Here is a 26,715-nt window from a genome sequence, read left to right on the forward strand (position 1 = left end):
GAATGGTGTAAAGTAAGCAGAACATTTAAAATTCAGCTTGTGGTTCATGTTGCTCAGGAGAGTTTAACTAGTTTATAACTATCTTAATATAAGTAACAGTGTAACAAATAACACTGAGAGTATATGTTATAATAAAAGTTAGCTACCTGGCATTTTGTATAAGCACACTTACTTTACTGATGCATATTAAATGATTCTAAAAATCATAGATAATCATTTGGTTAATAGCTTTTTAGAAGCTCTATCCAAAGTTTCTACTTCTGATTATTAAAATTTAAATTGCCCTACCTTGCTTTGGGAATCTTTACGTAACCAAAAGGAAAATATCCTTCTAAAGAAGTATTGGCTAATCCATTTATTAACCACCATTTCCTTTAAGAATCACGTGTTTCCGATTCCTTATTGCGAACATGCAAGAACTCAAAAGTTTTTCTATTTACTCGATCACTGGTTTTAACATGGTAATTTAGAGTTTTAACGTTTTTGAATTTGGATTCAGCTTTTTAAATTACATTTGTTTTGTACAGCAACAAACCATAAGACATTGTGATATTCTCTTGGTAGTGATCCAACTACCACTTGAATATTTTGGTGTAGAGATCAAATGTGTTTATAGAGTGTTTCATACTGAGACCTATAAAATATAGGTTTATTTCTATTATACTGTTTATTTGTAATTACACGTAACATTATTTTTGTTGGACTAGAGGGTTCATAGGACCTGATTAAATCCTTTATAGCATAAATGAAATACTGCTTTATAATTACATGGGCAGAATGATTAGTAGTATGGTGTGTGCCATGAGCTCATAGAGTTTCCTACTCATTTTTGTGTGCCCAGCATTTTGCATAGTGCCTGGTCCATAACTGACATTTCATATATGTCATTTGGTTCATGAATACAAGTTTAGTAAGTTTAGTAAGTTTAGCAAGAACAGTGAAGTTGTGCATAACTACTTAGTCATTATGTTACTATTTTAATATTTTTCCAAACCACTCCATACATAAATACAGGTATTTTATTCTTTTCTAAGCCATTCCTTTTCAGTGATCCTTTTCAGTGATCTGCTTGAGAATGGTAATTATAGTAATATCTTTTATTGTTTTTAGCAGCCTTATAAATTATAGTAATTGATATTTGGAATCTTATAACAGCACTTTGAGTAGCTTCTAACAGTCTAGTGTTGAGAAGTTCTTTAAATTATAGCATTTAAACTTCATTTAGGTATAGTGTTGAAAATATGCTTTTAATTCATGATAGTGCTTTTAAAGATGATGAACCTGAGGGCTTAGATATAAAGTACTTTCAAAAGGGTCACACAGCTGATTGTGTTAGAACCTGGATTTGAATTTCTTATTCTGATTGCAAAGTCGATTATCTTAATTACCTTGTCACCATAATGGGAACCTGAAGTAAAACTGAAGTAGTGAACCTCAGACCGGGCATTCTTTCTTTGCTTCTGTGCTGTATTTCTCTGTACCCCATAGTATTTCTCTTGGGCACGCCCCTCATTTAAGTGTCTGTCCTCCGTTCTTTACATTTAAAGCCAGCCAATCAGTTGCCCAATCATCAGGTATTTATTGTATACTCCTATGTCCTATCACTGTCCTAGGTGCTATAAGAAGAACTGTGCACGCAATTCCTAACTTTTAAGTAATTTAGCTCGTGAATTACTGGCTGGAAATTTAATAGGACTTTTGAAAAGAAGGATATGGGGAGGAACAGTTGGCTTCAAAGAGAATGAGACTGATGGGCAGTCAGTCATAGGAATTGGTTGGCTCTTTATTAGTATAAATTAGTATAATGTCTTTGGTATTTTAAAACTTACATCTTTCAAATGAACAATATTTTTGCTTATTTTTTATGGAATATATATTTTGTATTTTTTAACTTTCATATTTCAAAAAATATGTCATGCTGCTATACAAAGTTGAATTGTGATATAATAGATTTTATGACCTATTGATTCTACCACCTTTTCATTATCTTGTACATCCCCAGGTTCTCACTTTCCTCCATACCCATTTTAAGTTTCTTAGTTGAGTATCATAAATCACTCCCTTGCCTTGCATTCTCTATTCTTTTCTGTCTTCTTGCTTTGACAAACTTACTTGGTTAAAGTACAGCCTTGCTTAAATTCATTACTCTATGTTCCTCACCTGTACACATGCAGCTGAATATATCTGGGAGAAAATAAACAACCATGATCTCTGTTATTACTTTAAGTTCTTCATTATTAAATTCAGGTTGGTCCTTCATCCTTCTCGGCAGTCATGGTAGGTCTCCTTAGCCTATTTGTACTTTCATTTTCCCAGAGTGCTATTTCATATCTTTTTTTTCTTCAAAGCCTGATGGATCCTTTTGCAACCTTATTCCCGATGACTTTATATCCTAATTCACTGAAAAAAACAGAAGCAGTGAGAAAATAATTTCTATCAGCTCTTACTTGCTTCTGTACTTCTAATTGCATTTGGGCCCTTATATCTTCTCTCTTATTTCATTACTAAACTATTTATACTCCTGATTAGAGCTACCCCTTTACTTGTCCAGTAAATTTAATCTGTTCTTGCTTATATAGGAACATTGCTTTAGAAATTATCTTTTGGTAGCATCAAAATTACCTTCTTTGTTGGATTATTACTATCAGAATTCATTTGGAAAATATTTATTGAGTACCTACTATGTGTCTGGCATAGTTCTAAGTGCTAAGAATATGTGAATGGAGCTTACAATCTAGTTGAAAAGACAATAAGCAAAAAATATACTAAAAAACTTCATATCAAATGTTAGAAAATGGTAACATGCTATGGAAAATAAAAAATAGAGCAGGTAAGAGAAGATGGAGGGAGAGTCCTAGGTAAGGGGTGCAGACTGCAGTATTAAATAGGATGTTTAAGGTAGGCAGCTGTGCGGATGTGTGAGGGAGGAAAGAATGTTAGGCAGAGGGCAAAAAGCTCTAAAGCAGAAAGAGTGTAGTGCATTGTTGAGGAAATGCAGGGAAGCCAGGGTGGCTGGCAGAGCAGCCTGAAAGAGAGTACTAGGGAAGTAGGTCAGAAACTTCAGTGGGGTCAGTGGGAGGGTCAGATCACGTAGGACACCTGCTGATCACTTAAAGGCCTTACTCGTCTATTCTTAGTGAACTGAAACACTGCAGAGCTTTTGCAGATCTTCATTTTAAGAAGATTTCTGGCTGCTGTGTTGAGAACAGACTGCAATGAGGGGCAGGGAAAAGCTATTCTAAGGTTTTTGGAATCATCAGGTGAGAGACAATGATGGCTTAGTCTGAGGTAGTGGAGGTGGTGAGAAGTTATCAGAAGCTGGTTATGTTTTTAAAGTAGAAACACCAGGATTTGCAGGAGGAGTGAATGCGGTGTCAGAGAAGAGAGGACTCCAAGGGGATTCTTGGGTTTTCAGCTTGGGCAATTGAAAGGATGGAGGTGTCATGTCAGATAGAGGAAGCCACAGTAGAGGTTGGCAGAAGAAGGAGCACGGTTGAGAGAGGTCAAGAGTTCACGTTCAGACATGTTCAGATGTCTCCCAGAGCACAGTTTCTGTCTTTAACTTATATAGTCGCTCAGCATCTCTAAATAGGAAGCATCTCGTCTTAGGGCAGCCGGGAGGTTTAGGCATTGGGCACAAAGAATGTGAAGTAGAGTTACAGCAGTGGAAAACCAGTTACGAATGGTCTCCCATTTACCGTAGTTCAATGTAACGATGTCTTTTACTTTACCATGCTCCTGACAGCAGTACACACTCAATGGAAATTGTATTTCAAATTTTATCTTTTCCTGGGGTAGTGATTTGCTGTGTGATACTCCCTAGTGATGCTGGGCAGCAGCAGCAAATCACAGCTTGCAGTCAGCCACGTGATCACAACATGCACAGTAGATACTCTACAGTGTACTGTGTTGCCAGCATTTTTCTGGATGCTCTTAGTTTTTGTGTTTTCGCATCTCATCATGTCGACAAAACACCCATCTATATGTAGTATTCAATACTCTACTACAAAACAGGCTTTGTGTTAGATGATTTTTGTCCAACGCTAGGCTAATGGAAGTGTTCTGAGCATGTTTAGAGTAGGTCAGGCTAACCTATGATGTTGGGTAGTCTGGGTGTATTAAATGCATATTTGCCTTACAATATTTTTGACTTAACGATGGATGTATTGGAATGTAACACAGTCATAAGTCGAGCACCTGTAATGACAAATAGTACCAGTATCAAAAAGGAAGATCACTTTATGTTTCAGCCTGGGTGATGGAAAAATTATGAAAGCCAGGAGGAGGAATGAATTTTAGGGGGAAAATACTGAGTTTGGTTTTAGGGGTGGTCCAGTAATTCAACCAGCTAGAAATATTCACTATGTGTTTAGACATGTGTGTCTTAAAGTAGAACTGCAAGGTGAAAAAAGTTTGGATTTTGATATTGGTAACCAGAGATGATTGCTGAAAATATGAAAACTGTTAGAAAACTAAGCAGAGACCCTTGGGTGAATGATTTGTCTCAGTGTAAAGGGCCAATAAAGAGCTAATCTGGGGCTGGGCACGGTGGATCAATCCTGTAATCCCAGCACTTTGGGAGGCCGAGGCGGTTGGATCACTTGAGGTCAGGAGTTCGAGATCAGCTTGGCCAACATGGTGAAACCCCGTCTCTACTAAAATTAGAAAAAATAGCTGGGCGTGGTGGTGCACACCTGTAATCACAGCTACTTGGGTGGCTGAGGCATGACAATCACTTGAACCCAGCAGGCAGAGGTTACAGTGAGCCGAGATCGCACCACTGCACTCCAGCCTGGGTGACAGAGCGAGATTCTGTCTCAAACAAACAAACGAACAAAAACACAGCTAATCTGAGTAAAGAATTGGAACTATAAAGACATAGAAATGGTAGTTGATAGTTGCTAATGATGGAGATAGGACACAGCAGATAAGCACTAAGAAAAGACTTGAAGTTTTCAACGGAGATAAATTAGTTTCTTCCAAAAGAGCAGAGTCAGCAGACAACCCTACCCTGTTTTTTCTTGGTGTCCAATACCATTTATCCTTTAAAGCCCAGCTCAGATGTATGCCAAATAATAGTTAATGTTTGTTGAAAGCTTACAGGTCTCATATTATGCTAATATTACATGAACTTATTATTAATTCCTACATCAATTCTATGATGTAGATACTGTTTCCCACTTAACTGTTGAAGACTAGAGAGTTTAATTAATTTGTCCAAGTTTGTATAGTTAATGGTATGAAAAAATAATTGAATCCAGGCACACCAGTGTCAGAGAATCCATACTTTAGGCTCATATTTGTTGACATCTTCCTAGTTATTCACTAACAGAATTTAATCATGTTTAGACTGACTGGCTCTTGGGGCTGTGGATACTAAGAGTTACAGGCAGTTTATATTGTCAAAAGGCTTATAATCTAGGTAAGGATAAGTGATATTTGTCATTTTCTTAAAATGATAAGTAATACTGTAAGGTAGTCTATGGTAAGTGACACATGAGGGATATGGTAATAAGTAAAGAGAATAGAGAGGATGAAATGGTAAGTCTAGGGCCAGGTGTTACGGAAGGTTTCATGGAAGGAATAATATTTGATCTGGACCTTCAAGGATCAGTACTGTTGTGACTGCAGGTGATGCATATGGATAGAGGTAAAATAAGTGGGGAAAGTATTTTAGATAGCAAGAACAGCTGGAGCAAAGGCATAAATAAATGAAAGAGTAAGATGTGTTTGGGGAAAATTATATAGTCCAGTTGAGGTGGTTAATGTGGCCAGAATGGGTGAAGGATTGGAAAGGAAGACTAAGGTCAGGCTGTAAATAATCTTGAGTGGAGATCCATAGAAAGCTGTGAGTTCGCACTGGGTTTTGTTTAAAATAGAACTCTGTAGTTCTCAATTATTTACTTCTTGTTTTAAATATATCCATATTTAAAGAAACATTTTATTTTATTCTTAGAATGCCAGTTAATGAAAACAGAACGACCAAAGCCAAACACATTTATAATCAGATGTCTCCAATGGACCACTGTTATAGAGAGAACATTTCATGTAGATACTCCAGAGGAAAGGTAAGAAATTCATTTGTTTTCATTTTGTGAAAAAGCAACACTCAATCTAAAGATGTATTCGTATCTGACTTTATTATTTGTAAATACATATAAATATATTTTTTAAATGCTATAGTCTCTAAATTCTTGCTTCTGGCATAATACATGAATAACAGTGGCTTACAAAATAATATTTAATATATCAGAACCTCTGGGCATGCTAGAAGATATACTTTCAGAGAAACAGAACATTTAAAGGTTAAAATATAAATTTAAAAAGACATTTTTGGCCTGGTGTGGTGGCTCACGCCTGTAATCCCAGCACTCTGGGAGGCCGAGGTGGGTGGATCACAAGGTCAGGAGATCGAGACCGTCCTGGCTGACATGGTGAAACCCTGTCGCTACTAAAAAAATACAAAAAAAATCAGCCGGGCGTGGTGGCGGGCGCCTGTAGTCCCAGCTACTCAGGAGGCTGAGGCAGGAGAATGGCGTGAACCTGGGAGGTGGAGCTTGCATGAGCCGAGATTGCGCCACTGCACTCCAGCCTGGGCGACAGAGCGAGACTTCGTCTCAAAAAAAAAAAAAAAAGGCATTTTTATAGCCAAACTACCTTTTTAAAAAAATTGTATGATTGATTGTATTCATACTTGAAATTCCAAGGCTAGTGATAGTAAAAGATTTCAAGTAACATGCCATTCTAAATTAGTTGTAAGTGGCTGTCTGGAGCACTAAGTTGCTAAGGATTCTGAGATTGGGTCTAAGGAGCGGGAGAGAGGATTAATTAGCATTGACTGTCATTATTGCTAAAGTGGGTAGTGACAACACTGTAGTAATCAACTCATCAACTTCATCAGGTCCACATTTTTATCCTCCTGATCTATCAGTTTTTACAACCACTTCCCAATTCTTTATCTGCTCACTCTGATACTGAGTTAGGTCCAGCTAACAAAACCATCATCCTGCACATTATTATATTTGATCCTAATCAGCAACTTTGTTAAGTTAAATCTTATTAGCCTTATTTTCCAAATGAATACATTAAGTTTTAACATTCTTGTCTAAAATTTTAATAAAAGCAGAATGGTAAAGTATTATTTTAATAACACTTTTGATCAGTAGAGTAAATGGTAATGTATGATTGATTAAGAAATATAGAAAAGAATTAAACACTGATAATATTTTCTTTTGTGCACTTCCAATCTTACTCTGTGCAGATGTAATTAGGCCTTTCATATAGATACAGTTCTGGGTATGGGTCCCCCAACTCCTACCCTGCCTGCACACCCTCCCCTCCCTGCACACCCTCCCTCCCTGCACACCCTCCCCTCCCCACCATCAATCCTGGGCCTTTTCTCGCTTGATAATTAATACTGAGCTTTCAGTTTGTTGATGTGTCCACCCATAATCCATAACCACTGTGTTGGGCTAATTCCTATGTATCTTTTCAGATCTGAGCTTAAAATGTTATTTTTCCTACAAAACCTCTGACTCTTATAGACTAGGCAGGTTCCCCTGCTAGGTACTTAGATATTTTTCTTTGTACCTTTTCTATCAATTATATTATAACTGTAATCCTTGTTTGCCTTTCTCACTAAACTTTAAGATTCTTGACAGCAAAGATCATCGCTTCCTTGCTCATTTAAAAAATCTTTAGCACATAGTCCATGGCCCAACACAGTATTTATTGACTGGCTGGATGAATGGAACTTTTCCCATGTCAATATATATTCTTTGAAAATGTTATTCTTAGTGGATTTTTAACATCTATTGAAGCACAATTCATTTTGCCATTTGTGTTTACAAAGCTGGATTTCTGTCAGATCTTAAGACTCTAAAATCCCTCTGCTATTCCTGTAATAATACACTACTCTTCTGAACAATCAGTTTTCATTTGCATTTATAACTATAAGAAAAAATAGTATTAATACAAATGAAAAACAGCATACTCATATTTGCCATTGGTATGTGCATTTCTATATACCTCTAGAATTTGGTGTTTGGACATTCTATATGACTTTAGTGTACTATCATTGAAGACTTAGAGAGGGTTAGTGTGAGTTAGAAAAACTCTATTTTTAATATTCTGCCCAGTCTAAAATTTTTACCTGTCATAAACTAAATGTATATCTCTCACCTATCTTATATTTATTTCAGTACATGATATAAGGTTGGACTCTTACTTTTTTCTCAATGGCGAGCCCATTGTCTCATCTCCATTTATTAGATAATCCATTTTTTTCTCACTGATTGTGGATAACACATATACATATTTGGGCTTTTAGGATTTAGTCTTTTTTTCCCCTTTGACCTTTCTGTATTCTAGCATTAACACCACATGGCTTTAATTAGAGAAAACTATAAAATTTTTAACTGTTAATATAGCAACATATCCCTTTTTTTAATAAAAATGTTCTTAGCTACATTAGTGCATTCTTTTAAAAAATTATGGTAAAAATTACATAATGTGAAATCCTCTTTCATTTTTAAGGGTATAATAGAGTATTGTTAACTATGTGCATGTTGTTGTACAGCAGATCTCTAGAATGTTTTCATCTGGCATGACTGAACCTCTGTTCCCATTGAACAGCAGCTCTCCGTTCCTGTACCCCCAGCCCCTGGAAACCACCATTCTACTTTCTGCTTCTGTGAATTCGACTACTTTAGACACGTCACATAAGTGGAATCATACAGTGTTTGTCCTGTTACTGTCTTACTTCACTTAGTATAATGTCTTCAAAGTTAATCCATGTTGCAGCATATTAGAGGATTTTCTTTTTTAAGGCTGAATAATATTCCATTGTATGTATATAACATATTTGCCTTCTTTCTTTTTTTTGAGACAAGGTCTTGCTCTGTCAGCCAGGCTGGAGTGCAGTGGTGTGATCATGGCTTACTGCAGCCTGGAACTCAGGCCCAAGGGATCCTCCCAGCTTAGCCTCCCCAGTAGCTGGGACTACAGCCACACACGCAACTAATTTAATTTTTTTTTTTTTTTTTTTTTGTAGAGACAAGGTTTCTCTATGTTGCCAGGGCTTGTCTGGAACTCCTGGCCTCAAGCAATACTCCTCCCTTGGCTGGAATTACAGGCATGAGCCACACTGCCAGCCAATACATTTTCTTTATTCATTCATCTGCTGATAGATATTTAGATTGTTTCCACCTCTTGGCTATTGCGAATAATGCAACAATGAGCATGAGAGGGCAGATATTTATTTAAGTTCCTCATTTCACTTTGTTTGAATAAATATCCAGAAATGTGATTGCTGGTTCGTATAGTAGTTCTACTTTTAAGTTTTTGAAGAATCTCCATACTGTTTTCTATAGCAGCTACGTTATTTTACCTTCCCAACAATAGTGTACAAGGTTTTAATTTCTCCACATCCCTGCTGACACTTACTTATTTATTTTTTATGTTGTTGTTTTTTAAAAATAACAGCCATCCTGGCAGGTGTAAGGTGATATTTCATCATGGTTTTGATTTGTACTTCCCTGATAATTCGTAATGCTAAGCATTTTTCAAATACCTGTGTATCATTTGTCTGCTTTGAAGAAATGTCTATTCAAGTCTTTTGCCAAGTTTTTACTTGTGTTTCTGTTTTTTGTTTTCGCTATTGAGTTGTAGGAGTTCCTTATACATTTTGAATATTAAGCCCTTATCAGACATATGGTTTGGAAATATATTCTCTCATTCTGTAGTTTGTTGTTTTGTTCAGTTGTTTGCTGTGCAGAAGCTTTTTATTTTGATATATTTCTACTCATCTATTACTGCTTTTGTCAGCATCAAGAAATCATTTCTAAGGACCAAGTTATGAAGCTTTTCTCCTGTGTTTTTTTCTTAGGAGTTTGTAGTTTCATGTCTTATATTTATTCTTTGATCCATTTTGAGTTGGTTTTGTGTGTGGTGTAAAATAAGGCTCCACTTTTATTCTTTTGCATGTTGATACCCAGTTTTCCCAGCAGCATTATATTTCCACATTGTGTTAGTCGTGGCACCCTTGTCAAAGATCATTTGACTGTATATATATGGTTTTATTACCTGGGCTCTCTGTTCTGTTCCATTAGTCTATATGTCTTTATGCCAGTACCAATCTGTTTTAATTACTGAAGCTTTAGAATGCGTTTTGAAGTCAGGAGGTATGAAGCCCTCAGCTTTTTGCTTTCTCAAGATTGTTTCAGCTGTTTGGGATTCTTTATGGTTTCCATACGAATTTTAGGATTTTTTTTTTCTGTTTCTGCAAAAATGCTGTAGGATTTTGAAAAGGATTGCATTGAATCTGTAGCTTACTTTGTGGTATTGACATCTTAACAATATTAAACCTTCCAGTGCATGAACATGGGATGTCTTTCCATTTATTTGTGTCTCCTTTCATTTCTTTCAGCAATGTTTTGTAGTTTTCAGTGTACAGATCTTTCACCTTCTTGGTTAAGTTTATTCCTAAAGTACTTTATTCTTTTTGATGCTTTTGTAAATGGGATTTGCCTTAGTCCCTTTGGGCTGCTACAACAAAATATCATAAACCGAGTAGCTTATAAACAATAGAAATTCATTTCTCACAGTTCTGGAGGCCAGGTGTTTAAGTTCAAGGTGCTGGAAAACTCAGTGTCTAGAGAGGGGGCCCTCTTCACGGTTCATAGAAGGTGTCTTTTCCCTGTATTGTCACCTAGTAAAAGTGCCAGAGGAACTCTCTGAGGACTTTTCTATAAATGCACTAATTTAATTTATGAGTTCTATCATGACCTCACAAAGGCCCACTTCCTAATACCATCACCTCTGGGGTTAAGTAACCCAAAACATTTGTTCTTTGTAGACCTAGTATCTGCAGACAATAACAATTTTATCTCTTCATTTCTGATAGTTTTATGTATTATTTCTGTGTGTTTTTAAGCAATGTTTAATAATTTTGATCATAGCAATATACCTTTTTTTCTTAATTTATTGGATACACTTCACTAATTTACTGTTAAATATGATTTGTATATGTACTTTATTATGCTGCACGTGACCATCCACAATATAGACAAAGGTCATTTTTCTTTCTTAACAGCTAACTACTTTCACTGTCACAGCCATGGCCACTACACTCACACTCACATACAGAGACACATGTGCGCACACATATGCCTCACCCCCACCATGTTCCAGATACATTGAACTCCTTGTTGTTTCCCAAGTACTAATGCTATACTGTGCTCTTACATTACCTGTAGCTCTTTCCTTCTTGCCCTTTTGCCCCTACTGCTAGGAACACCTCATATCCTTTGCTTGTCTCTTGCTCATCCTGGTAAGTACCAATTCATTTTTCACATCTACATTCAAGAATTACCTTTCTTTTTTTGGGTTCCCATCACAAACTATTATTATTGTTAGGATACCACTGTACTTAGCGTATACTTGTATCATTTTGCCCATAACATTTTATTATACTTCCCTACAATACCAAGGCTCCCCCTATCAGACTGTAAGTTCTTCCTAAGCCATTCCTTTTTTAAACTTTAGTAGCACACATGTATTAGACATTTAATTAAATATTTATTAGTAAGTAAATTATCAGTTGGTGAAAATTGATTTCTGTATAAGTAGTATGTGTACTTTTAAAAGATTAATGTACTTGTTTCATAGGGATCTCCATTCTGTTTTTCAAATTAATTACATTTTTAAACATTACTTAGGAATTAAAAGATTGGATGCCCTCTTTCAATTAGTCAGGTACTTTGGCCTGATACTCTTTTGCAGGAATTACCTCCCCACACCCCTCCCACCCTCACCAAATGGTGTAGGGTTATAGTTTAAGTATCATGAATTATGGTGAATTAGGTAATTTGGGTCAGTAGTCCAGCTAACTACCACTAGTAAAGCTGGAAAAGACTTCTGTTTGTTTTTGTTTTTTAAAAAGACACCAGGGAGCTGATAAGGCTAAGATTTATTGGGCCAAAACTTTATTGAAGAAAGAAACCCAGAGAGTGAGCCTACTTTTCCTTTTGGGTTACCTGCTAGTTCTTGAAGTGGTATTGGAGATGGAGAGATTTTGAGTAGCTCCCAGAGCTGGGAGTGATATTTTGGAATCTAGGATCTGCCAAAGAGGAGACATGGTAAACCACTACATTTTGGTATTGGTAGCTTAAAGGACTGTACCCTATAAGAAAGAGTAAACTGGAAATAGATTTGCTTTGAGAGGATTGACATATAACTATAAATTATTTCAGTCCTGAAATTGAGTGAAGGTGATTCAACTTTGCTAGTTTTCTAGGGGCTTGCTAAAAGCAAATGTAAATTCTCTCTAACAGAAGATTATATCTTCCTAGACCTCACATTACCTCAATTTTCATGTGTTGTGTCCAGGACTTGTTAAAAAATGAGTACACAAAAGTTCGATGCAATGTGGCCAAAATAATAGAGGGAAAAAAAAAGACAATAGAATCATATTCATAGGAACTCTAGATAAAAGAACTATACATTAATTAGTATGTTCAAGTATGTTAAGATTGTTTGATTCTGCAGAGGGAAAGTATAAAAAAGAAACAAATGGATAATAGCTTTCATTTGTAATCAAGGTAAAATTAAAAAGAAAGAGCACCATAGAAATTCTAAAATTGAAAACAAAACATTTGGAATTATGAGTTCTAGCAGATGGCTTTAATAGCAAACTAGACCTCACATTAGAGAAAATTAGCGGACTCAAAAATACGTCAGAACAGAACGTTTATAGTGAAACATGCAAAGATAAGAGGATAGAAAATAAAAATAATTAAGAATAGAATGTAAGATAAAAACAATGTAGTGAGCATGTCTTACATATATTTAATTGGAGCCTTAGAGAGGAGAGAATAGAGCAAAAAGTATTTGAAAATATAATGATTGAAATTTTTTAAAAATGGCTAAAGATACCAAACCATAGTTTCAAAAGTCCTATAAATCTCAAGTAGGAAAAATATGAAGAAAATCCCTAATCTCATTAGACTATTAAAAAACAAAGATAGTGGGAAAATCCCCAATGTAGACAGAGAAAAAATGTTTGCTTTCAGAGCAGCAGCACATAGACCAAAAGGTAATGTCAATATGTGGGATGGAATAATAATGAAATATAATGGAATAATGTTCCCAAATAATGGAATATTTCCAAAGATGATGAAATGATATCCCCAAAGTTCTGAAAGAAAATGAGTGCTAAGAAACAACTATTTTCCATGAATAAAAGTAAAATGAAAATATTTTCAGTAAAAAGTTGATAGAGGCTGGGCATTGTGTCTTATGCCTATAATCCCAGCACCTTGAAAGGCTGAGGCAGGAGGATCACTTGAGCCCAGGAGCTCAAGACCAGCCTAGGCAACATAGTGAGATCCTGTCTCTACTCCCCTCACCCCCCAATAATTTGATAAGATTTGTCACTGGCACACCTGTAATAACTAACCTAGTATTCTTTAGACACAATAAGAATAATCTCAGATAAGAGGATAAGTATAGAATGGAATGAAAAACAAAATGCTTAAATAAACCAATAAATAAAAATAAGCCTTGATTTTTAAATAATTTATGTTGTGTTTTAATTATATAAGTGAAAAATATCTGAAGTAATAACATAAATTGAGATCCTGACAAAAATGGAGTTATTTTTTGTGAGGTTGCTGTATTTTCTGGTAAGAGTTAAAAATATGGACATTTTAGACTTTGCGAAGTCACAGTTAAATATTATAATTTAAGTTACAACTACTAAAAAGATAGTGAGAGTATGATGGCTACCAGGCTAATTGGAGGAGAAATGGAATTAGAAATTATTCTGGCATATATTACATAAGTGGACCATGTAAAGCTAAGGATATATATATAAATAATTGCAAAAAACGATGACTGAAAAGCCAACAGGAAAATTAAAATGGAATTCTGAAAAAGTGTAAAATAATTAAAAAACAGGCAGGAAAGGAGAAAAAGATAAAGATATAGGTTGAAAATAAATAGATTGAAAAAGATTGATCATGGAAACAGTAAGCATAAGAAGAATGGATTGCTGTATTATATCATTTCAAATTAAATGTATTACCATAGATTACTAGGATACTTTATAATGAGAAAAGTGTCTGTTGAACAGGATGATATAGCAGTCATCAACGCATATAACAGAATTAAAGGGATAAAAATGGGCAATTTCACAACCATATTTGGAGATTTAAAAATTCTCAGCACTTGGTAGAGGAGCTACACAAAAAACTAGCTAAGGCACAGAATAACACTATCAACCACCTTGATATACCTAATATTTATAGAACACTACACTCAAAAGTGGCAGAGGAGACATTATTTTCAGGTAAGCATGGTACATTGATCAGGATGGAACATATTCTTATCAGGATAATGCAGTCCTCATAAAATGAGTTAGGGAAGATTCCCTCTTTTTCTATTGTTTGGAATAGTTTCAGAAGGAATGGGACCAGCTCCTCTTTGTACCTCTGGTAAAATTCAGCTGTGAATCCGTCTGGTCTTGGACTTTTTCTGGTTGGTAGGCTGTTAATTGCGGCCTGCATTTCAGAACTTGTTGTTGGTCTATTCAGGGATTCAACTTCTTCCTGGTTTAGTCTTGGGAGGTTGTATGTGTCCAGGAATTTATCCATTTCTTCTAGATTTTCTAGTTTATTTGCATAGAAATATTTATAGTATTCTCTGATGGTAGTTTGTATTTCTGTGGGATCGATGGTGATATCCCCTTTATCATTTTTTATTGTGTCTATTTGATTTTTCTCTCTTTTCTTCTTTATTAGTCTGGCTAGAGGTCTATCTATTTTGTTGATCTTTTAAAAAAACCAGCTCCTGGATTCATTGATTTTTTTTTTTGAAGGGTTTTTTCGTGTCTCTTTCTCCTTCAGTTCTGCTCTGATCTTAGTTATTTCTTGCCTTCTGCTAGCTTTTGAATTTGTTTGCCGTTGTTTCTCTAGTTCTTCCAATTTTGATGTTAGGGTGTCAATTGTAGATCTTTCCTGCTTTCTTTTGTGGGCAGTTAGTGCTATAATTTTCTTTACACACTGCTTTAAATGTGTCCCAGAGATTCTGGTACATTGTGTCTTCATTTCTGCCTTCATTTCGTTACTTATCCAGTAGTCATTCAGGAGCAGGTTGTTCAGTTTCCATGTAGTTGAGCGGTTTTGAGTGAGTTTCTTAATCCTGAGTTCTAATTTGATTGCACTGTGTGGTCTGGGAGACTGTTTGTTATGGTTTTCATTCTTTTGCATTTGCTGAGGAGTATTTTACTTCCAATTATGTGGTCAATTTTAGAATAAGTGCGATGAGGCACTGAGAAGAATGTATTTTCTGTTGATTTGGGGTGAAGAGTTCTGTAGATGTCTATCAGGTTCACTTGGTCCAGAGCTGAGTTCTGTCTCATTGATCTGTCTAATATTGACAGTGGGGTGTTAAAGTCTCCCACTATTATTGTGTGGGAGTCTAAGTCTCTTTGTAGGTCTCTAAGAACTTGCTTTATGAATCTGAGTGCTCCTGTGTTGGATGCGTCTATATTTAGGATAGTTAGCTCTTCTTGTTGCATCGATCCCTTTACCATTATGTAATGCCTTTCTTTGTCTCTTATGATCTTTGTTGGTTTAAAGTCTGTTTTATCAGAGATTAGGATTGCAACTCCTGCTTTTTTTTTTTTGCTTTCTATTTGCTTGGTAAATATTCCTTCATCCCTTTATTTTGAGCCTGTGTGTGTCTGCACGAGAGATGGGTCTCCTGAATACAGCACATTGATGGGTCTTGACTCTTTATCCAGTTTGCCAGTCTGTGTCTTGTCATTGGGGCATTTAGCCCATTTACATTTAAGGTTAATATTGTTACCTGTGAATTTGATGCTTTATGATGCTAGCTGGTTAGTTTGCCTGTTAGTTGATGCAGTTTCTTCATAGTGTTGGTAGTCTTTTCAATTTGGCTGTTTTTGCAGTGGCTGGCATCAGTTGTTCCTTTGCATGTTTAGTGCCTTGTAGTGGTTACGAAATCTCTCAGCATTTGCTTGTCTGTAAAGCATTTTATTTCTACTTCACTTACGAAGCTTAGTTTGGCTGGATATGAAATTCTGGGTTGAAAATTCTTTTCTTGCCTGTAATCCCAGCACTTTGGGAGGCCAAGGAGGGTGGATCACCTGAGGTCAGGAGTTCGAGATCAGCCTGGCCAACATGGCAAAACTGCAACTCTACTAAAAATACAAAAAAAAATTAGCCAAGCATGGGGGCAGACACCTGTACTCTCAGCTACTCGGGAGGCTGAGGCAGAGAATCTCTTGAACCCAGGAGGCAGAGGTTGCAGTGAGCCAAGATTGCACTACTACATTCCAGCCTGGGCGACAGAGTGAGACTCCGTCTCAAAGAAAAAAAAAAAAAGAGAATTATTTTCTGTAAGGATGTTGAGTGTTGGCCCTCACTCTCTTTTGGCTTGTAGGGTTTCTGCAGAGAGATCCGCTGTTAGTCTGATGGGCTTCCCATTGTGGGAAACCCGACCTTTCTCTCTGGCTGCCGTCAACATTTTTTCCTTCATTTTAACCTTGGTGAAACCTGGCAGAGACACAACAAAAAAGGAAAATGTCAGGCCAGTATCCCTGATGAACATGGATGCAAAAATCCTCAGTAAAATACTGGCAAACCGAATCCAGCAGCACATCAAAAAGCTTATCCACCACGATCAAGTCAGCTTCATCCCTGGGATGCAAGGCTGGTGCAACATATGCAAATCAATAAATGTAATCCATCACATAAACAGAACCAATGACAAAAACCACATGATTATCTCAATAGATGCAGAAACGGCTTTCAACAAAACTCAACTCCCCTTCATGCTAAAAACTCTCAATAAACTAAGTATCGATGGAATGTATCTCAAAATAATAAGAGCTATTTAAGACAAACTTACAGCAAATACCATACTGAATGGGCAAAAACTGGAAGCATTCCCTTTGAAAACTGGCACAATACAAGGATGCCCTCTCTCACCACTCCTATTCAACATAGTATTGAAAGTTCTGGCCAGGGAAATCGGGCAAGAGAAAGAAATAAAGGATATTCAAATAGGAAGAGAGGAAGTCAAATTGTTTCTGTTTGCAGATGACATGATCGTAGTTTAGAAAACCCCATTGTCTCAGCCCCAAATCTCCTTAAGCTGATATGCAACTTCAGCAAAGTCTCAGGATACAAAATCAATGTGCAAAAATCACAAGCATTCCTATACACCAATAATAAACAGCCAAATCATGAGTGAACTCCCATTCACAATTGCTACAAAGAGAATAAAGTACCTAGGAATCCAAATTACAAGGTATGTGAAGGACCTCTTCAAGGAGAACTACAAACCACTGCTCAAGGAAATAAGAGGACACAAACAAATGGAAAAACATCCCATGCTCATGGATAGGAAGAATCAATATCAAGAAAATGGTCATACTGCCCAAAGTAATTTATAGGTTCAATGCTATCCCCATTAAGCTACCATTGACTTTTTTCACAGAACTGGAAAAAACTACTTTAAACTTCATATGGAACCAAAAAATAGCCCGCATAGCCAAGACAATCCTAAGCAAAAAGAACAAAGCTGGAGGCATCATGCTACCTGACTTCAAACTATACTACAAGGCTACAGTAACAAAAACAGCATGCTACTGGTACCAAAACAGATAGATAGACCAATGGAACAGAACAGAGGCCTCAGAAATAATACCACACATCTACAACCATCTGATCTTTGACAAACTTGACCAAAAAGCAATGGGGAAAGGATCCCCTATTTAATAAATGGTGTTGGGAAAACTGGCTAGCCATATGCAGAAAACTGAAACTGGACCCCTTACTGACACCTTATACAAAAATCAACCCAAGATGGATTAAAGACTTAAATGTAAGACCTAAAACCGTAAAAGTCCTAGAAGAAAACCTAGGCAGTACCATTAAGGACATAGGCATGGGCAAAGACTTCATGTCTAAAACACCAAAAGCAATGGCAACAAAAGCCAAAATTGACAAATGGGATTTAATTAAACTAAAGAGCTTCTGCACAGCGAAAGAAACTATCATCAGAGAGAACAGGCAACCTACAGAATGGGAGAAAATTTTTGCAATCTGTCCGTCTGACAAAGGGCTAATATCCAAAATCTACAAAGAACTTAAACAAATGTATAAGAAGAAAACAACCCCATCAAAAAGTGGGCAAAGGATATGAACAGGCACTTCTCAAAAGACATTTATGCAGCCGACAAACGTATGAAAAAATGCTCATCATCACTGGTCATTAGAGAAATGCAAATCAAAACACAATGAGATACCACCTCACGCCGGTTAGAATGGCAATCATTAAAAAGTCAGGAAACAACAGATGCTGGAGAGGATGTGGAGAAATAGGAATGCTTTTACACTATTGGTGGGAGTGTAAATTAGTTCAACCATTGTGGAAGACAGTGTGGCGATTCCTCAAGGATCTAGAACTAGAAATACCATTTGACCCAGAAATCCCGTTACTGGGTATATACCCAAAGGATTATAAGTCATTCTACCATAAAGACACATGCACATGTATGTTTATTGTGGCACTATTCACAGTAGCAAAGACTTGGAACCAACCCAAATGTCCATCAGTGATAGACTGGATAAAAAAAGTTTGGCACATATACACCATGGAATACTATGGTGGATGAAGCTGGAAACCATCATTCTCAACGAACTATCACAAGAATAGAAAACCAAACATCCCATGTTCTCACTCATAAGTGGGAGTTGAACAATGAGAATACATGGACACAGGGAGGGGAACATCACACACTGGGGCCTGTCAGGGAGTGGGGGGCTAGGGGAGGGATAGCATTAGCAGAAATACCTAATATAGGTGACGGGTTGATGGGCACAGCAAACCACCATGGCACGTGTATACCCATGTAAGAAAACTGCACGTTCTGCACATGTACCCCAGAACTTAAAGTGTGTATATATGTGTGTATGTGTGTATATATATATATATACACACACACAACATATATATATATATACATATACACATAACATATTCTTGGTCATAAAATAATTCTGAGTACATTTTGGAAGATGAAAGTTATACAGTGTATGTTCTGTAATCACGGTAGAATTAATTAGAAATCAATAACAATAAGACAATAGATGCCAATTACTGGAAATTAACATAATTTTTTATAATCATGGTGTCAAAAAACAAGAGCCATTAGAAAATAATTTTAAATGAACAATAATGAAAATAATACATATCAAAATTTGTGGGGTGTAGCTAAATGAATGCTTAGAAGGAAATTTGTAGCCTTAAATACCTGTATTTGAAAAGAAGAAAGTTCTCACATTGTTAACTTAAGCTTCTATCTTAAGAAACCAGAAAAATAAACCAAAAGAAAACAGAAAGAATAGCAATCAGAAATTAGTGAAATAGAAAACAGAAAAATAGTAGAGAATAATTAATAAAACCAAAAGTACTTCTTTGAAAAAAATTAATAGAATTGAAAAACGTTTTGGGGTATTGTTAAAGGAAAAAGAGGGAAGACACAAATTACTGACACCCAAGAAAACATTAGAAAACCCAATATCAGTGAATGGTAGTGACAATTGTAATGCAATGGTAAGTATTCATGTATCTAAACATATAAGCATAGGAAAGGTACAGTAAAAATACAGTGTAATAATCTTAGGGTAACGCCATCGTATATGCAGTCCATCATTGACTGAAACATTGTTATGTGGTGCATGATTGTATGTAGGAATAAATTCAGTTAAAGATGTGAAAGATCTTTACACAGAAAATTACAAACATTGCATTGAGAAATTAAAGACCTATATAAATGTAGAGCTATGCCATGTTCATGGATTGGAAGATTTAAATGATTAAGATGGTAGTTTTCCCAAAATTTATCTACAGATTTAATGTAATTCCAGTCAAAATCCAAATAGACTTTAAGAAGTAGACAAGCTGATTTTAAAATTCACATGGAAAAATAATGATCCTTGGTCTGATAGACACTATAAATGCTTGATATAAGTGCTCCTGAGACTGATTGTTCAAACTACAAGCTGTGTCCTTTTTTTTTTTTCCTAAGAAATTTACTATGATCTGGAAACAATGAAAGGTTTTGGCTTTGAAAACCTTTCCTTGGAATGTCTGTTGGACCTCATAGAAATCTTCAGGATGTCAATGATGGACTTAAAATCGCTAAGCAAAACACTTTTAAAAACTGCAGCAAACTTTTAGGGGGTCAGCTTAATAGTTAGGATTGGCCAAGTGTGATGGCTCATGCCTGTAATCCCAGCACTTTGGGAGGCCGTGGCGGATGGATCACTTGAGGTCAGGAGTTCGAGACCAGCCTGGCCAACATGGTGAAACCCCGTCTCTACTAAAAATACAAAAATTAGTCAGGCGTTGTGGCACATGCCTGTAATTTCGACTACTCAGGAGGCTGAGACAGGAGAATCGCTTGAACCCAGGAGGCGGAGGTTGCAGTGAGCTGGGATCATGCCATTGAACTCCAGCTCGGGCGACAGAGTGAGACCTTTTACAAAAAAAAAAAAAAAAAAAAAAGATATATATATATATATATATATACACACAGACAAACAAAATTTAACTTTTCATGTAAATGATTTTAACTCGAGTTTTCAACAATTTTTTTCTTCTCTTTTTTTCTTTAACATACTTCCAAAAAATGCTACTACAGACTTTAGGCGTGTGGTGAATGAAATGCTGTTAGGATTATTTTCACTTTGGGGTGATGGTGAGAGTGTATGCTCATGTGTGTTGAGTGTGTTTGATCTCTGAATAGATTTTATTTGTATTGATTTTGTATTTTATAAAAGGAAATATTTAAATCATTTACTATCTTCTATTAATGGGAAATTTTACTCATTTTTATAGGGAAGAATGGACAGAAGCTATCCAGGCTGTAGCGGACAGACTGCAGAGGCAAGAAGAGGAGAGAATGAATTGTAGTCCAACTTCACAAATTGATAATATAGGAGAGGAAGAGATGGATGCTTCTACAACCCATCATAAAAGAAAGGTAGAAAATAATAACTTACTCCCAGCACAGCATTCATTTGTCTGGAAGAAGCATATTAAAAGCTACCATTTGCGGAAAGATGTCAGCCAGTTTTCTTACAATATGTAAATATAGTGGTGGGTCTTATTCACATGAATCTGAAATACCTGTTGTTTAAAACCAAATAGGTGAACATCGTTTCAGTGATTCAGCACTTTAGCACTGAATGCTGATAGGGCTCATGTGTGACTGATGTGCCATCACACTACTTTATAATTTGCATTTTTTCCTTATTATTTTTAATACAATTTTAGAAACTTTGTAATAAAATGTTTTCCCTGATGATTTGTTCTTTTCCATTTCGCATTTCATATTCTCCCGAAAAGCACGAGCAGTAATGGCTCGGGTGTACTTCCTGATTGGTGCCCTCAGTCGTAGTAAAGTCAGCAGGAAAGTGAACAATCTTGGAAACAATAACTCTTATTTAATGGCTGCTTCTGAGTCAGTAGGGAAGTAGACTTTTCCTTCTCTCAGTGTTCCAGCATAATAAGTACCAGTTTATATTTTTATGTGAAATATAAATTTTGTTTTTCATTGCTATAGAAAATTGAAAAGCAATTTCCTTATTACAAAAATGATATTTTCATGATTAATCTAAAGATAGAGGTGTTGAGATAAGCTTGCCATTTATCACTTTAGAATATGTTTGATTTAATAGGTTGTAAATTAATCTTCAGGTAGGAAAACACAAATTTTCAAGGTATTATCCATGAAATTTGGTATTAGCACAGTGATTAAGAACTCTTTGGAGACAGACTGCCTAAGTTCATATCTTCCCTTTTCCACGTTAAACTTGTGGACTTGGTGAAGTTATACAGCCACAACATAAAGTTAATTATCCTTTCCTTATGTGAATAAGAATAATATTCTATACTTGATCTGGGCCAAATGTCTGAGATCCCTTTCTGTCTTCATTGTAAATTTCTTCTCTATTTGTTTGTTGAACTGAATCCCTCTTTTCTTTTATGTCAGTTTAATCTGCCTTGTTCCTCCATCATTGCAAAAAGAAAAACAAAGTCTAGCTACACCCACCTACCTACTCAGAGATAAGAAAGCTTCTTTTGTACATGTGTAAATTATTTCATTTAAAATGAAATGAAATGAAGAATAGTGTAAATCTGATATGGTTAAGTAATTGAACCCCAAATTCAAAATACTTCTATGAATTTTTCATTTTGGAGACTCAGTTGGAGTAAAAAAATTCCCAGAGAATCTGTTTTAGAGTGATGTTTATGTTTAATTATCTTTATGTGGACAAAGAATAGTAGCTAACTTTAATAGCTAATATTTATTGAGCACGTATTACATAAACAATTTAAACATTTTTTTTCATTTTGAACTTCCAACTATAAGTTGAGTACCATTATTATTCCTGTTTTATAGTTAAGGGAAATAAAGGATGGAAGGATTAAGAAATTTTCCCCTTAATTACACATGGGGTGGGAGCCAGTACTTAAACCCAGGCAGTAAGATCTGAACTCCTAACTTTCTAGCACTATGTTGTGATACTAAAGTTCTACTGATTTTTCCAAGAGTTTACAAGCTTTATTATCAGTTGAAATTAACTAATATCCAAATGTCATATAAGGACAACAGTTTTTCATATTTTGAGAAACAAGAGTATAGTCATAAGAGAATATCTGCATAATTTTATTTCTAATATAACTTCATTATAAGCATAAAAATTATAGAGATTAGAGAGGCTCAAGATATATGAACCAAGAAAAAGAAATAAGCTGTATATTGACATGTTACAGTATACAGTTAAAAGATCATATATGTTTGAGGTTCTGTTATCTTTTTTGAAATAATTTAAAATAGTTCTGAATTACTGCAGAAGTTAGGGCAGAAGAAGAACATTTGTACCACTACTAACTCTATAACGGTCCTAATGACTTAGCCTCACGTGGCAAAATATTACTGTCATTTTCATAAGATAAATGATTCTAGAGCTATACCCTTATGTATATCAATTATCATGCAAAGAATTGCAGAAGTTTGGATTATTTTTAAGACTATAACCACACATTGTGAAATAAGAATATTGTTCTAATAATTTATAGGATACATTTCCTTCTTTAATTTTTGCCAAATGGCAATAGGATTAAAAGAATAGGTACTGATTATGGTGGCTATGGTGAGAGTGGTCAGACTGCTATTTCTTGCATGAAATAGGGTTCATTACCTCCCTTAGTGGTAGACTATCACTACAGTGTCTGCACTGCCAGTTAAAAACTCAATTGGAAAGGAAGGATGTTGGGTAGTAAAGAGGCAAGGGCCTCACAGACAGATTTAAGTGCTCTTCTGTGTTTGAATTAAAAGAAAATGTGGTTCTATGTTTTAATTAAAAGATAGTGTTTCAGAGGAATTTGCTTCGAGAACCCAGCAGTGCCTAATCTTGGTCAGCCAAGCTGCCATTCTTGTATGCTTTGTCAAGTGTGCGAAGGACATAGCATAAAAGGGTGAAAAGCCAAGTGAGAGTCCAAGTTCTGCTTCATTTTTAAAGACTAGCGTAAGCTTCTCTGGGATCAACTGGCTATAATCTCATGATTTACGTTTAAAGTATAAGCAGTGCCTCCTGCTTTCCCAGTAAGTTTGACTCCAGTTCTTGGGATTGTATCACCTAATTCCTGGCTGCAGTAACTCATACCAGTGGCCAGTATCCAGAGAAAAAGAGAAGGAAAAAAAGAACAGACAATGGCCAGGCCTGCTGAAATCTAATGATTTCACACTGCATGAATCTGCTTATTTAAAAGGGAGAAGCGACGTAACCACTGTAGAAGTTGACTAATAACATTAGCTCCACCTCTTCCCGTGAGAAAGAGCACCAGGAGAAGTGGGCAGAGACGGAGGCAGAGGAGTGAACCTCGTCAGAGCTCTTCTCCTCTTTTTACTTACTTGGTTTTGCTATTACACTGTAAATGTATCTGGAATTTATCTTTTTTTGACCAAATATGCTAATACTGTGGTATTCTTAGAAGTTCTTTATGTTCCTCATTGATTATTTGTTTATTTTTAATCTAATTTGTGGGCTAGACAGTGTCTTATATTCTGGTGTGCCTGATTTGAACACATTTATTAAGCATTTGTTATATATGCCCATGTATCTCTTTACTTAAAACAGCTACGTAAACAGTAAAGGGAAGAGTGTAACTGTAAAGTATTTTCCCAATAAATTCTTAAGATCAGGCTTTGGTGGAGGATTATTTTTCTGGAGAGTATTCATACTCCTATATTTTTATTAAAGACTTAACTGTGGCTGGGCGTGGTGGCTCACGCCTGTAATCCCAGGACTTTGGGAGGCCAAGGCGAGCAGATCCACAAGGTCAGGAGATCGAGACCATCCTGGCTAACACGGTGAAACCCTGTCTCTACTAAAAATACAAAAAATTAGCCAGGCGTGGTGGCGGGTGCCTGTAGTCCCAGCTACTCAGGAGGCTGAGGCAGGAGAATGGCGTGATCCTGGGAGGCGGAGCTTGCAGTGAGCCTAGATCGCGCCACCGCACTCCAGCCTGGGCGACAGAGCGACACTCCGTCTCAAAACAAAACAAAACAAAAAAGGACTTACTGTATCTTTTTCCATAACATCATCCAGGAGAACAAAACATTTTGTAATAGCGAACATTTCTTTTGTAAAGACTACACAATTACTGTGTATACCATTCTGAACATGAGCATTTGATAGCAAAGATACCTTACCTTTTTAATTTCCTGAAGTTTTGTCAAAATAGATGGGAAATATGTTTCTGATTTTATCACATACAGTGCTTTTTAACTAATAATAATTTCCATGTAAATTATCTTTTTTTTAAAGATTGAGAGTCAAACTGACAAGCTGTGAAGTTCAGAGTGAAGGCTGTCATACTTTTTTTTAACCTCATTGTTCCTAAGAATTGCAATTTTACTATTTACTTATTTATTTATTTTCATTTGAGACAAGGTCTCACTCCTATCACTTAGGCTGGAGTGCAGTGGCACAATCGTGACTCACTGCAGCCTTGACTTCACAGGCTCAGGTAATCCTCCCAACTCAGCGTCCCAGGTAGCTGGGACTACAGGCACCTGCCACCGCACTTGGCTAATTTTTGTATTTTTTTGTAGAGACAGGGTTTTGCCATGTTGCCCAGACTGGTCTCAAACTCATGCACTCAAGTGATCCACCTGCCTTGGCCTTTCAAATTGTGGGATTACAGGTGTGAGCCACCACACCCAGCCAAGAATAAGGATTGCAATTCTTAAGGAATATAGTAGTATTTTATAATTAAATATTGTTTTTCGTCTGAAAATGTCATATAGCATTTTACAGATTGTTTTCTAATTTTTACCCCCCAATAATTCAAATTTCATTTTCTATGATATTTAGTAATAGGGCACAGCAAGTATTATTTTCTAGTGCTTTTAAATAAAAAAATGAGGAACATACTGTCCAAATGAAACTTTGAGCAATAAATTGACACTCTGACCTGGTTATGAAAATAATGTTTCTGAGTTACTTGCCATGTGTATTAGTCAGGTTTCTCTAGAGGGACAGAACTAATAGTATATATATGTGTGTATGTATGTATATATATATGTGTGTATGTATGTATATATGTGTTTATGCACATGCGTATACACGTGTATATATATACATGTGTGTATACATATATACACGTGCGTATATATACACATGTATACACGTGCGTATGTATACACGTGTATACACGTGCGTATGTGTGTATGTGTATACACGTGTGTATATATGTGTGTATGTACGTGAGTATATATATACACACTCATGTATATATATATGTGTGTATGTATGTGTGTATATATATACACACACGTATATATATATGTGTGTGTGTGTATATATATATATATGGAGTTTATTAAGGAGTATTAAACGCACGATCACAAGCTTCCACAATAGGCCATCTGCAAACTGAGGAGCAAGGAAGCCAGTTTGAGTCCTAGTGCTGAAGAACTTGGAGTTGATGTTCGAGGGCAGGGAGCATCCAGCACGGCAGAAAGACATAGGCTGGGAGGCTAAGCCAGTCTAGCCTTTTCATGTTTTTCTGCCTGCTTTATATTCTAGCCACACTGGCAGCTGATTAGATGGTGCCCACTTGGCTTAAGGGTGGGTATGCCTTTCCCAGCCCACTGACTCAAATATTAATCTCCTTTGGCAACACCCTCACAGATACACCCAGAATCAATATTTTGCATCTTTCAATACAATCAAATTGACACTTGGTATTAACCCTCACACTGTGGAACAAACTACCTGAAATTTAGTGTCTTAAAACAATAGCCTTGTAAATATCTCATGATTTTGTAGTTTGGGCCATTCTGTTGGTCTTGCATGCATGTCTCTCAAGTAGCTGCCTACAGCTTATACATGAGTGGGCTGGAAAATCCAACAAAACCTTCCTTACGTGTCTGGGGTCTTGGTGCTGACTGTTGGCTATGGTGTCTTGGTTCTCCTCCACTTGGTCTCTCTCGGAGTGGTAATTTATCTTCCAAGGTCTCTCCACATGGCCTCTCTCTCCAGCAGGATAATATGGACTAACTGACAGCATTAGAGCTGGCTTTCTAGGGCTTTCCAAGAGAGAGAATGC

The 26,715-nt window shown here is 36.2% G+C and overlaps 1 protein-coding gene across 10 annotated transcripts in view; it reads left to right on the forward strand.

The window, feature by feature from the left end:
* Positions 1 to 26,715, forward strand: part of AKT3 (AKT serine/threonine kinase 3) — a 359,588-nt gene that overhangs the window by 187,915 nt on the left and 144,958 nt on the right. For 9 of the 10 annotated variants that reach the window (XM_054550183.2, XM_024234045.3, XM_054550203.2 and 6 more), the window contains 2 exons: positions 5,957 to 6,068; positions 20,932 to 21,076. In XM_054550183.2, the coding sequence (XP_054406158.1) occupies positions 5,957 to 6,068; positions 20,932 to 21,076 (257 nt within the window). Of the gene's footprint in view, positions 1 to 5,956; positions 6,069 to 8,558; positions 8,740 to 20,931; positions 21,077 to 26,715 lie in introns of those variants that run through there. The other variant, XM_054550207.2, reaches the window with a different exon arrangement.

Source organism: Pongo abelii, chromosome 1 (genome assembly GCF_028885655.2).
Source record: "Pongo abelii isolate AG06213 chromosome 1, NHGRI_mPonAbe1-v2.0_pri, whole genome shotgun sequence".
NCBI classification, from domain to species: domain Eukaryota; kingdom Metazoa; phylum Chordata; class Mammalia; order Primates; family Hominidae; genus Pongo; species Pongo abelii.